This window comes from Merops nubicus, unplaced genomic scaffold (assembly GCF_000691845.1).
Source record: "Merops nubicus isolate BGI_N331 unplaced genomic scaffold, ASM69184v1 scaffold18439, whole genome shotgun sequence".
In the NCBI taxonomy this organism is placed as follows: domain Eukaryota; kingdom Metazoa; phylum Chordata; class Aves; order Coraciiformes; family Meropidae; genus Merops; species Merops nubicus.
In genome coordinates this window covers 85,527-98,817 of record NW_008631867.1, presented here as the reverse complement: position 1 = coordinate 98,817, position 13,291 = coordinate 85,527, and the positions used below count along the sequence as shown (strand labels likewise).

Genomic DNA, 13,291 nt, shown 5'->3' with positions numbered 1-13,291 from the left:
GATTCTGAATTCTTAAAATCTCCGCAGAGATGTGTTGGTTTTAATCTGGTACCTGGCAAATGGAAATCACTGAGGCGTGCAGATGCTTCTAAGTATCTGCTGCATGGATTTAGAAAAAGCTGATTTGAGCCCACAGATGGGAGCTAGCCTGCTCAGACTATACTAGAAAACAGGGGAGGGGGGAAACAGAAGAGAGGGTTTTCTTATTAGAAACTTGAGCCCTGAAGTCTCCAAATGTGAGCAGAGGTGGCTTTGTGCTGATGCTGTGCCATGTGACTCCTTCAGCTGTTATTCCAATACAGAAATATTTTTTGTTTTGGTTTGGTTTTTGTTTTTAAGGAAGGAGAGAGGCCACAGATGAAGGTTTAGGAGAGCCAAGTGATGAGGCAGAGTCTGCTGTCCCCCATTCCGCTCCCTGTGGCCAGTGCTTGCCCCATGGCTGGCTTGTGAGCCAGCAGTCTCACCCTGCAGTGAGCTGCCCCTTTTAAAATTCATACTGCTTTTCACCTGTGATACTGCCCTCACACAGGTTCTCTCCATTGCCACCCACTGTTTTGGGATTCTTCTTCCAGCTGGAAATAACCAAGCAAAAGAATAACTCAATAAGTGGCTTCATGAAACAGATTAAACGTCACTTTTTGCCAGTGGAAAGATGTTAGGAGTTGTGGGTGTTGTTAGCGTGGTTTTAGGAGTCTTAGGGTGGATGGAACTATGATGAAGCTTTGTTAAAGAGAGCAGAGTGAGTTAACTCTGCTGTGTGTGCTAGCTAAAGCTTGGCACTCACATACCTTAACCTGAATTTAACCATACTGTAGGTCTGCTGGCAGAGATGAAGGGGCTGTACTCTCACTGCCATCTCTTGTTCCCGAGGTCAGTGTTGCCACCATCATTACGTTAACAGAGCATCTCCCTGAGTTTCTGATGCTGCCGGAGTGTTTGTTAACCTGTGCACGAGATTTGCCACGAGAGAAGAGCATGGTTTGATACAAACGAAAGGCTTTTGCAAAGCAAAAGAGACACAAGGGTTTGTTAGCAGTATTTTTGTTTATCCTGCTGTTTGCAGGCTTGTGCTCTTGACCAAGCATCAGATTTTTTCAAGTTTTTTTTTCTCATTAAGCGTTCTAATGGGCCTTTAAGGCACATTTCAGTTTTTTATCATTATGCTTAACAGCTTTTGTAGTTAGCCCTAGATATGTTCTTAGTAGTAAACTGCTAATCATCCTTCTGTATGCTAATTTGCTTAAGTTTTACTTTACCCTGTGAGTAAATGGACTTACTGGAGTAAATTACTACATCATGTAAATGAGTAGCAAAGTCTGGTTTTCTTTTAGATCAATTAAAAATGAGGCTTAGTGGCTTGGATAGCAGCTCTCTGTACTACGCAGGAAAATGTCCTGCATGGCATAAATTTAACCAGGAGAGCTGGAAGTGGATGTTCGGGAATGAAGAAAAAGAAGGCTTTGTTTTCCAAGCATCCTACCGAAAGTAATGAGGCTCAAGTGGCTGCTTGGAGTTTGGAGAAACTGGTGGGAGGGAAGGATAAGATTCCAAGGGTCCGAGCAACTGGTTGAGGACCTGAGCTGCCTTCTGAAAGCATGATGTCAGCGTGGGATCATGACCTCAGTGAGGAGGGAATAGGAAAAGGGTCAAGTAGAGGTGGTGGAAACCCTTGCAAGTTAGCTGTGGATATTCCAGTTGGGTGCACTGATCAAGTGGTGGTGACAGCTATTGCCAGACCTGCTAGACTGTCTGCTTGGCCAGAGTCCTCTTTATGACATTTTGGAATAAATGTGACCAGGCAAAGCCTGGTTGTACCTGGCTGTGCATTCAGCATTTTTGACTAAATCAATTTAATTGCATCTCAATCTCTTCAGGCCTTTCCTTCCATCTTACAGCCTTATGGAATGAGCACAGTTTACATCATGTTTTGACATGAGAACTTTTTATTTCTGTGATCCTGCACTCTTCAAATTTTGAATATTATGTTCAACAGCTCATTTGGGCTCAAGCATGGCAATATTTACCTGCACCCCCATCAGCTTATGGGGGTACTGTATGGTGCCACAGCTGTTTGTCTGTTTGTCTGTCCAGGAGCAGGTTAACCTCAGAGCTAGCTCGGCTACCTCAGCACAAGCTGTGATCATAGCAGCAGCTGCAGTTTGGACAGTTCTGAACTTCCCAGAGATGCCACAATCACCTTGAGGTCATTGGAGGTTATCTCCCACCAATTACGTTGCCATTGGAGTTGATTACTTGCCGTGCCTGGCCTTGTCTTTCAACTGCTTGTATGAAGTTGTTGAATGAATAGTACCAAAGTTGTGCCTTTGGGGTGCGTCTGTTGCAGGCTTTACTCTTCCAGTCTGTCCATATTGAGCTATTTGAGCTGTTTGCTGTTGTGGAAAATAGACATGCCTCATACTCCATGAGTCTGATTTAAAACTTATGTTTATTTGCAGAATAACACAACTTGGAAGCCAGATTCTTGCCAAGACTGCCGTTGCAATGGAAATATTGTCACCTGTGAACCTACTGTCTGCAAACACCCTCAGTGTGACTTTCGGAAGGTAAGGAAGAGCCTGTGACTGTCCCAACGCCAACTGACCCATTCTGTGTGGTGGGAGAAATGGATGGTCACCCTAGACTTTCTACCCTTCCCGTGCTTTAAGCCTCTGGAACAGTCAAAATGCTTGTTTGGGTCCTCCACCCATGTTACATGCAAAGAAACGGGTGGGAGCAGGTGGGGTGGCTGGTCCTACAGTCCAGTGGAGACAAAGCTCCTCTTGTATCAAGAGGAATGCACAAAGAGGGTGCAGCATGAGGTGTTTCCCTGGAGGAACTGGCAGCAGTGAGCTGATATCTTTGGACACCACAGTAACAACTGTTGGTTCAGCCACCTTCCTGCAGCTCCTTTTGAACCTGAGGGCATGAGGAGACCCTGCTCAGGGTCAGGCACAGTCTCTGTGCCCTTTCACTTCCCATTGACACAAGCCTGGGCAAGAAACACACAGCCAGAACCCAGCGGGGGAAGCCTTTGTCTCCTTCACCATACTACAGCTGGAGGCTTGGTGTTGGGACAGCCTGCAGGCTGCCTGTGCTCAGAGGGCACTCTGGGCCCCAAAAGAAGCCATAATTTGGGTTTGGACCTCCCAGCATGAGCCCATCTTCCAGTCAGCCTTCATTTGAAGGTGGACCTGGATCTCCCTGAAATGTGCAGATAGACGTTTTCCACTCTGATGAGCAACAACAGAGCCAAGATTGTCTTTCAGTTCCTTCTGTCTTGTGATCGTTGTTGAGCTTTCATTGTCTCCTGTTTATCTTTCTCTCTCTGAGCCTTCATTAATGGTTACAGCTAATTGGCCATGGAATTGGTCTTGCATTAGCATCTGGATTACTGGGGTAGTACGCATGGATGACAATGAAAATTAGTGTTTTAAAGAGGTACTGCCAATATAATTATATGGCTTTATGGAGCAGGTTAAAATGTTTTCCGATATGACAGCATCAACGAGGAAATAATTTTGATTCTTACTGGTTTTCCCTGTTATTATCATTCTGTATTGATTAAAGCAAGACTGAAATATAAGGAATTTTTGTACTAAAGAGGAGGGAAAGAAAAAAACAGTGTTGTCGTGGCACAGCTAACGAGTGGGCTAAAGAAGATGTTCATTTTTAAAAAAATGGATAAATGAAAAGGCAGCAACTTTGAAGCTCATAAAGGAAAAGAGATTTATAGCGTAAAATGCATCTGTGACTCCTTGACCTGGGTAATCTTCAAGACAAAGAGTTTAAGTGTTTTGTAAAGGTCTGGCCATTTAAATGTTGAAAAGGATCATCAAGGTCTCAGAAGAAAAAAATCCAGTCATCTTTCAAGCATGAACCAACCACTGATGAACGAGGTCAGAAATCAGCATCCCTTTCCAGGCTTTATTTCTTATCTGCTTATTATGGGATTTATGCTATTTTTGCTGATCTTGTTTACAGCAACAAGGCATAAACAAAACCAGGCAGTCTCTGCAACAAGCATACCCGGTGGTGTTCAAATATTTTTGTGTAAAATCAGCAAACATTATTTCTGTGGTGTGAACCAAAACAAACCAAGAACACTTTCTCCACAGCAGAATCACAGTAGAATAGGGTTTAATGGTTTAAGCTAGATGAAGGCTTTAATTTTGTTTCCCACCTCCTAAAAACCATGGTATTGAAGGAAACCTGGAAGTGAGAAACTTTTTTCAGGTCAAAACATCAAGGTTCAGGTTGGATATTAGGAAGAATTTTTTCCTCAAAGAGTGGTGAGGCATTGGAGCAGGCTGCCCAGGGAGGGGGTGGAGTCACCATCCCCGGAGGGGTTCAAAAACCATGTAGATATGGCGCTTGGGGACATGGTTTAGTGGTCCCAGTAGTGTTGGGTTGATGCTTGGACTTAATGATTTTGGAGGTCTTTTCCAAACATAAGGATTCTGTGATTCTACTGAGATCTGTGGTACTTCAGGTGGTGCCAGGGGCTTCCTGTTCAGCTGCCATCAGTGACAGACAACCTTGCAAAATGAGATCCTCCTTTGCCTGATGCTGTCCTGTCTGTGGGGCATTGTGCCAAGCCTGGGCGTTTCATGTGCAGCTAGGAACACAAAAGTGTCACTGTGAAGAGTCACAGAGACCTTTTCAGTGGAGGGAGCCCATGATCCTTCCCAGTGTTGGTGGATGTCTTCACTGGTGTGTTTTGCACTTTGTCTGATGAGTTGCTTCCAGCAGTGTGAGCTTTTTCCCTGCTGCTGAACAGAACGTAGCAAGTGGTCAGCTTGCTAAGCCCTTGAGGCATGCAGAGCAAAGTGATATCAGCATCACCTGACTCTGCTGTGCTTGGAAGCAGTCAGTAGTTTTCAGTTAATTTAGAAGTCATGTTATTAAAACAAATGTGCTGATGATTAAGCCAAAGAAGTACAGTTAATGGCTGGATACTCATACTGCCTGCCAGCTGCTCTTCTGGTGTGATGAGTTGTTAGACTGAGATCCATCCTGGACATGTAGAAAATTAAATTGAAGATATTACATCTGTACTACGTTTCTTAGAAGTCCTTCAGTGAGTAATCTTGGCTTTTGGCTTGAACCAAGTGCTTTCCAGTTACTGTTCTGGTTTGAAAACTAGTTCAGCTGGGGGCTTCCTCATTGTACTGTCGGGGGTGTAAATTCTCCTACTGTTGTTTCAATGGTAAAATGTCAGATAGAGCAAATTGATGTGCCATCTCTCAAAGGGATCTGGCATGACAGGAGTTACAAATTTCACTTAATAGGTTTCCTCTCCAAACTGAGAGCACTGGGTCCAGCAAGCCCCCAGGTCTTTACCTTCATACTGAAGTCTCTGTTTCACATCAGCTGCTTATTAGATTCTTCTGTCTTTTTAGGGAGAAGTGCTCCAAATAGCCCCCAACAAGTGCTGCCCTGAGTGTGCCTCCCGAGCTGAAGGATTTTGCCAGCATGAAGGACAGACCCACAGCGTGAGTGCTCTGTCACCTTCCTTGGCAGGGGCAATCCTTTCCAGTTTTTAGTTCTCTGCTTCGTGTCAGTGAAGGACGCTCAGCTGATGGGAGCTGAGAGAGAGATGGTTCATGGGCCTTATATTCTGTCACTGTCAGATAATGTAAAATAACAAGAGTTTGGTCAGCAGGGTTTGCAAAGAGGGAATGTGCTGCTGAGTGATGGTGTGTCCTGCTTGGCGTGAGGTGGGAGAGTTTCCCACTCATTCATTCATTCACTGTTTCTGTGGATGATTGAGACAATATAATAATGCTGAAGGAGGGGAACAAAGCACAGTGAACTTGATATATTAGCTATCCTGAAAGAAGGCTTTTCTCTCAGCAGCCATCTATGCTGTTAGAGATTGATTGCCTTTGTGCAACCTGGGTTATGTATTTTGTGGTCCTGAATTATTCAAGAATCAGGTTCCAGGACCTGGTGTCACCCAGCAGGGCTGAAAGGCCAAAACAATAAGAATAAGCGTCTACAGAGAAGAAAAAAATGAAGATTTATTGCTAGTATTAATGAATCATGTTGAACAACAGGCAAACATAGAAAAATGGCTCAATGCTGAGCCCAAGTCCTACATTTGGTCTCTTGACAAGAGGCACGTTGGGTCCAAATCTTAAGAAATATGCAGAAATACCCAGATAAATTTGAATATATGGACCTTGCAGTACAGCTGAGATGGAAGTTGTGTTGAGTACGCAGGGTGGGTGGTGTTCACCTGCCCACCTTGCAGTTGGTTGTGTGATGGGACTCACATTGAATATTTATCAAAAGAAAACCTGTCTCTAAATGTAAAGCATGACCTAGAGAGGCCGTGCAGCTGGATTCACACGTGTGTTTTCTGTGCCTTTGGTTGTGTTGTGTGCTGCAGCACGGCTCACAGTGGGCCAGCTCTGAATGCATCCACTGCTCATGTACCCAAGGGAAGGTGACCTGCACCCCCAGATCCTGCCCAGCCCTCACCTGTGGACGAGGAGAGCTGCAAACCACCCCTCAGGGATCTTGCTGTCCCAAATGCATGGGCCGTGGCGGTGAGTACGGCGTGGGAGTGGGGCACTGCTTGCTTCACTGAGCTGGGCGGTAGGTCACTGGAAATCTCATCTTTATCCAAAAACTGGAAAGTTTTTCTTGTTTAGTGCTGTTGGGAGGACACTGGCGTCGAGTGTGTGTCTTAATTCTCTTTCTGTCCTCCTCTCATATTTACATTTTTAACAGCTTCACAGGCCAGGAGGAAGTGACAAGCTTTAAGCAGTGAGCAGATGTGCCTAATAAGTCCTTATTTTGGAGATTAAAATCTGGGGAAAAAAGGTACAGGCATTTCCTGGGTACCTTGGGTACTTACTGACTTGGACTGCAAGTACCAAAAATGCCCGATCTGCATTTTCTCATAGAAGTCCAGTGGCAGAAGTGCATCCAGAGCCCTTATTTCACAAGCCTAAAGCCCTTGAAAAACTGGTGGAACTGTTACTGTCATTACCTGCTTTGACAAACCAGAATTTTGAGTTCTGAGAAGCGCAAAATCCGTGTTTTAATTATGGGTGATAGAAAGAGATTAAAGGGCACCAGACAAGAGAGATACCCATTGTTTTCCTGTCTCCTAGAGCCTTGCTCCTTTGATGGACGCTTGTTCCAGGATGGTGAGGACTGGCATTTTGGTCCGTGCTCCAAATGTGTCTGCAGGGACGGCACGACTCAGTGCTTCACAGCTTCCTGCCAGCCTCTGCTGTGCAGCCAGGTCAGGACCCATCAGCCTTCTGGGGACCTTCCCTGTGACCGGCCTCTTGCCCTTGGCAGGGTCCATTTCTCATGCAGATGTACAATTTAGCTGGCAGATCTTCTGTGTGATGACTGGGAAATATGGAATTTTGATGTGTTGAAATGATGTGGAGTGATTGTTAAGTTTGTCAGTTTGACATGTGCTGTGTCTGTCTCTTCCCTAATATCCTCTTTCCCGATCATTTTACTTTTATCGTCCCTTTGCCAGCTAATTAAGCACAAATAGTCTCTAAAGAAGCTGTTTTTTGTTTTATACTAAAAAAAAAAAATCATGTAGAGTTGATCAGGAAATGTTTTTATTTCTGTGAGGGAAGGAATGAAAACACAAGATTTTTAATGAGTATTTATCTTCACGAATTCCAGAGCTTGGTTTACAGCTGAAAAGTTTGCTTTGCAAGTCTTCTTTCCTTTTCTATTTTTCACAAGAACTCTAGAAATATAGTTGCAAGTAATCAACTGTAGATGAAATTCCCTTTTTGAGATAAAGAGTTTAGAAACAGAATACAGCTTCAGCTGAAAGAGTCTCAGAGCACTGTTCCTTCCATATGCATGTATTTAGAAATCAGCAAAACCAGCAAGGTGTAAGTTAAGCAAGCTCAAGTAGCCACTCATTGTTTCAGTCCAATTGAGAGAACTATGACATTTCTGTCTGCAAGGTCTTTGCTGGGGGCTGATGATGAGTTCTTGGCACTTATGCAGTGATCAGCCCAACCAAAACACTGCAAGATTATAACAAGTTACCACAGGGATTAGTAAAGGCAGGAAACCCTAGGTAGTACTCCACATTTTATACAGAGGGACTCAAAAACCACTATTTTGGTGGTTTGCTTTGTTCTGAGATAGTATTCACTGAGTACTATGCCTTAAAATAAATTTATGCCTGCTTTAGGTCCTTCCTTTGCCACTCCAAATGGGCTGATGTTGCCTGGTGACTGCTTGCACTAATATTTAATCAGCTAATCTTTAAGATTTACTTTGTGAAAACATAAGTGACTGAGTTATTGCTGTGATGTATCTGAGAATAAATGGCTAATGCAGCAGAAAGCCAGTGCTGATCATGTTCCAGGTGTTTCCTACCAAGGTGGCCAGTGGAAGAGACATAAGCAGGACGTGCAAGGATCCTGTTCTGTTTTCAGTTTCTTGCGTGTGCCTTTATACCTGTTACTTTCTTTATTCTCTGCTCACTGTCAACAGCAGTGTTGGGGCTGGAAGGAGGTGCTGGTGAACAATTCCTATTCCAAATTGCTGGTTGTATGTGAAATTGTAGCAGGGCAATTACAGACATGTTTTGGATGGATGGAGTTGAGGCATGCATGAACTGTTCTACTGATGTGCCAGCCTATTCCAATGGCATTTAAATCGGGCATGAAAAAGTTTAAATCAGGATAACCCATTTTTAAGCATAATTTAACACCTGTACAGGCAGTTGTGCTGTATGGGTTTAACTAGAACAGTGCAAATACCTGAGAAAGGCAAGAATAAATCACATGGTCAAAGCCTCAAAATGTGGCAGTACCAAGAAAAAAACATTTTCTGTCCTCCATCTCATGCTTTAGTGTGCTTTTCTATTTAGCTTTAGATATACTTTTTTCCCTCTGTACATCCATATACATGAATATATGTACTTTATCTCACACGTGTGTCTTTATCTGCATCTACCTGTCTATGTATTTGGGCCTTAATAGCTGTGTGAAGAAGCACAGAGAATGAGATGAAGGAAATATCTTTATTTCTAGCTCGCTACACTGATCTTGTGCTGTGAAGGCTGCCCCCAGATATTAAAGCCAAAGGGAAACCTTGAGTGACTGGGGGTTAGCACACAGCTACTAAATGCCTGGAATTCCAGGTAGTGGTGCTGAGCCCCACATTAAATTGTTCATGCTCTTATTTTACTTTTTTCTCCTGATTTCTTCTTAGGATGAAGTTATGATGATGTCTCCTGGAAAATGCTGCCCAGAATGTGTTCCCAAGCCCTGCTCGGTGTCGGGAAGAGTGTACCAGGTAACCCTGGATGAGCCACACCAAAAGGCTCACAAGGTTTACAAGTCCTGGCACATCTCTCTCTCTCCCTTCCCTCCAACATCTGACTTTATGCCAGCACTGACAGCTTAGTACAACCATTGTTTTTTGGGTTGATTTTTTGTTTTTTCTTCTTCTTGGAAAGCCAGAAGAGTTGAAAGACATTAGGACTAGATAAGAACTTGCTGGCAAGCAGAAAGGAAGTTTGCAAGGTGAAGCAGATGAGGCACTTTCTCTTCATGCTTTTTTGAAGGAGGAAAGCAGAAAGCACTGGTGAAGGTCAAAGTATTCATAGCTCTCAGTGTACCATTGGGAATTAATTCAGTGCATCATTTAATTAATTTAATGTATGTGGGATTTTCTGTTAATGATTATTTTTTGCTAATAATAGTAGTTAAGACTTCAGTGATGTCACTAGCTTGCAGTTAATGAGAAATACACACTGCATTGTCATCTAGACCTCACACTGTCCTCTTCCTGTTTAATGATCATGTAGAGATACGAATTTTTAAAGGAAAGTTTATTATTGGATGCAGACACAAGGAAGGAGCCATCATATCCCATAAGCAGCACAGATTTCTGGAAAGAATCTTGTTATTTATGAAGACTCTTTAACAACTATTCACATGTTCTTTTTGAACAGCATGGTGAGCAGTGGAAAAAAAATACCTGCACTGTGTGTGTGTGCCACAGAGGAGAAGTCAGATGCCTGAGAGAGACCTGTGGCTCTGTTCCCTGTGAAAAGGTAGTTAAAAATCATTCACCTCTGATACGTATCTCTGTGCCTGTGACAGCAGGTTCAGGCAGTCCTGCCCCATGGTTGCCAATGTTTTGTAGGGGGAGAGCAAAGTGCAGCGTCCTGGGAAGTGCTGTGAGGAGTGTGTCTCTTCCAAGGGAACCTGCTTGCACGATGGCACTCTTAGGTACCACAGTGAGGTGTGGAATCATACTCACTGTGAGTTCTGCGTGTGTGACGATGGGCAAGTCACTTGCCAGGAAGCAGAGTGTGCCAAAGTGGAGTGTGCCAAGGTAAGAACAGTTCTCTTCTTTCAAGGCGTATCTGTCAAGTGATTTTCTTTCCTCCCTTTTTTCTCGGCTGACATCTTGAGACACTCCAAGAACCTGCCCTTCTCTTGGAGCTTGTTTTGTGCAATTACATTGAGAGCACTTCATGGAAAGGAGAGTAAACTTGGGATTTTTCATGCAAGTTTGACTGCTCAGTGGGCTTGCACTGTGAATCAGTGACTAATTTAACTTGTATTCCCTCCATCACTGTTGTCTGCCTGCTAGAATGGAGGGCCAGACACCCAGAGGTTTCAGTGACCACCAATTTTCCTAGGAGCTGAACGTGAGGAGAGACATATAGATTAGAGAGAGTTAAAAACTTAAGAAAAGTAGTTGGATATGGGAGTCAGTGTTCCACTTCTCACCATTTTTTCTGTGCCATCCTTAGCATGGAAGTGAGGCTGGTAAACTGTTTTATTCACAGTGCTGTGTACTATAAAATAATCCTCCTCTCCCCCAAGTTGTGTTATATTTGCTCTGTAGCAGATGTGTAAAATGTGTTAGATAAGGTTGAATGCTTCACACACAGACAGATACACATAATGGATTCACTGTATTAGACTGGTGTAGTGAGCGTTCCAAAAAATGAGAATCCACACATGGGGTCCCAAATGATGATCACACAGCACTAATCTATCTAGGAATAAAAGTGTATGCTTGTTCCTCTGTGCCCTTTAAACAGAAAAGATGCATTGAGTGTGGGACCTAAGCTCTTGTCACTGGTGTAGTACTGACCTTAAGCTGCACAGAGAGATTTTGCTGGGTGGAAAGTCATGGCTGCCATAAAACTGTGCACTCCCATCTGTTTCAGTCAGCTTCCTGCGTGCTTATGGCTGTAAATTGGATCATTTACACTAATGATAATGGCATGCTGTCATGGCTCAGTAGGGAGAATTATTTAATATTCATGCTTCTGTCTTGGGTACCGACAAAGAATCCATTATTGAGAAAAGCCAGGGATATTTGACGGAACAATAGCTGGGGATGTTAACATGGTGGGGTTCAAAAACCAAGGGCTTCAAAAGTATGCAGCATTATCTCGCAGCAATTTTTCAAACCAAACTCAGAAGTAACCACCCATCTAAAAGCCAGGCATCTAAAAAAGTGATATTGTCAGAGTATGGACTGCTGCAGTTTTGAATTGAATGAAATGTGATTGCTAGCAGGACGGAAGGAGGAAGACAGTGTCCTTCATTGTAGACAAGTGTTGTTTTATCTCACCTGATAAAGGATGTGTGCCCAAGGATTTATTATTCTGTGTGGCTTCCCTTAAGGTAAAGCTTCCTCAAGTCACATTCAGTCATAGTTTACCTCAATAGTACAAAGTGTGCATTAATTAATTACAATAAAATACGTACCCAAAACACAAATGCAGTATTTTCTTTTTCCACTTTGAGTTGCAGGTCGCTTTTGCAAGCGCCTGCATCAATAAATCAGAGCTGATGTGAAGCTGAGAGCATTTGAACTCATCTCTTCATTAAGGCATTATTAATTTCCTGGTCACATCGTTCTGTTTAAAGCATAATGAGGCCACAGATACAAAGTGCAAATCCTAGACAGCTCAACATAGTCTAGCAGCATTACATGAGAGCAGGGTGGAGGTTTAGCTTATAAACCCTTCCAAACAAACCTGTCCAGTAGCTGCCAAATGAAAGTGTCTATGGTGATTCTGACCTAATCTTCAAAAAGCCATTTTCAGCAGGTTACTGATGAGCTAGGGATACAAGTTATGTGGCTGACTGGGATGATTATGGATGCTGGAGTGGATGCACTCAACCAAAACCAATCAAACTGTCAGAGCAGCAAATAATAATCCTGCTGGAGCAGTTGCCAGCACCCCAGCTAAGTAAGCGTACTCATGGAGATGCTCACGGGGGATGCTGCAGCCTACCTCAGTGGCGTAGCAATGAAATTTTTCTCCTGCCAGCCCTAGAAACTACAGGATCAGTAAGATGGAGCTTGCAGGATGCTGTGCGTCTACCATGCAGCCATCAAGCTGCAGAAGTTTTTCTGACATTTAGACGAAGTGGAGCTGGGAGGTTGAGATTTATGGATGGTGTGTAGGGATGTAGGTGTGTAGGCGTTGGAGAGATTGCAGAAAACATTTTTTTCCTGCCTCCCAGCCCATCGTTGCCTTTCAATGTTCTCAGCTTGGAACATGAGCAATCTCTCTTCAGCAAAGCCACAAGTTATCTCACAGAGCCTCTCCCTCTCCTGAGTCTTGGCAGAGCAGCATGGCTGCATTTTTTTTGGCTAGGTGAGCCGTGCTCCATGGCTGGTTGTTCTCAGCTTTCCTGTAGTATGTATAAACACACGTGGGTGGGGATGTGGGCAGGGATGGGAAAGTTTACAATACATAGTAGTGACTTCAGATCCAACCATTGCCAATGGCATTTTGAAGTAATGATTTAAGAGCAATAATGTATGGAAGCAGCAGAGAGAGATTTAGGCTGTGTGTGGTCCTTGATGACTAAGAACCAAATGATTTCTCCTCCCTTACCCATTTTGTAGAAATGCAGAGTAGCCAGAGTGTTGCCTGGCTTAGTTGTTCTGCTTTGGTGAAACCAAGTGACCAGGTCAGGAAGTCGAAGCTGTTTCTTCTGAGCTGTGACAGAGTCTCCCTCTTTCTTTAAAAATTCGGCTTCTATTTGGGCACAGAAAGTTGTGATGACTTAGGCACTTTATTCCCTTCTCCTGCTGCTAAATTTTTACCTTCAAACTGAAGTTACAGAAGTGGTTTCTGTGGAGTTGTGCAGTTGTAACAAAGAACAAGCTTTTTCTGTCTGGGATAAATAGAGCATGTGCTTTGAAATTCTCTTGGGAGAAAAAAGTAGAACATCCAAAAAGAAGGTAAGCTTCAACACACTGAAATCTTGACAGTGGTCCAGCAAAATCCTAGCGATCCACAGTA

General features: G+C 43.5%; 1 protein-coding gene across 1 annotated transcript in view; it reads left to right on the top strand.

Moving 5' to 3' along the window:
* The first annotated feature begins 1,442 nt into the window (after positions 1-1,442).
* The window catches only part of FRAS1 (Fraser extracellular matrix complex subunit 1), a 96,742-nt gene continuing 84,893 nt past the window's right edge, over positions 1,443-13,291 (top strand). The window contains exons 1-8 of the mRNA XM_008947743.1: positions 1,443-1,526; positions 2,457-2,564; positions 5,400-5,492; positions 6,392-6,551; positions 7,122-7,255; positions 9,214-9,297; positions 9,959-10,060; positions 10,153-10,344. Of these exons, the coding sequence (XP_008945991.1) occupies positions 1,443-1,526; positions 2,457-2,564; positions 5,400-5,492; positions 6,392-6,551; positions 7,122-7,255; positions 9,214-9,297; positions 9,959-10,060; positions 10,153-10,344 (957 nt within the window). The remainder of the gene's footprint in view (positions 1,527-2,456; positions 2,565-5,399; positions 5,493-6,391; positions 6,552-7,121; positions 7,256-9,213; positions 9,298-9,958; positions 10,061-10,152; positions 10,345-13,291) is intronic.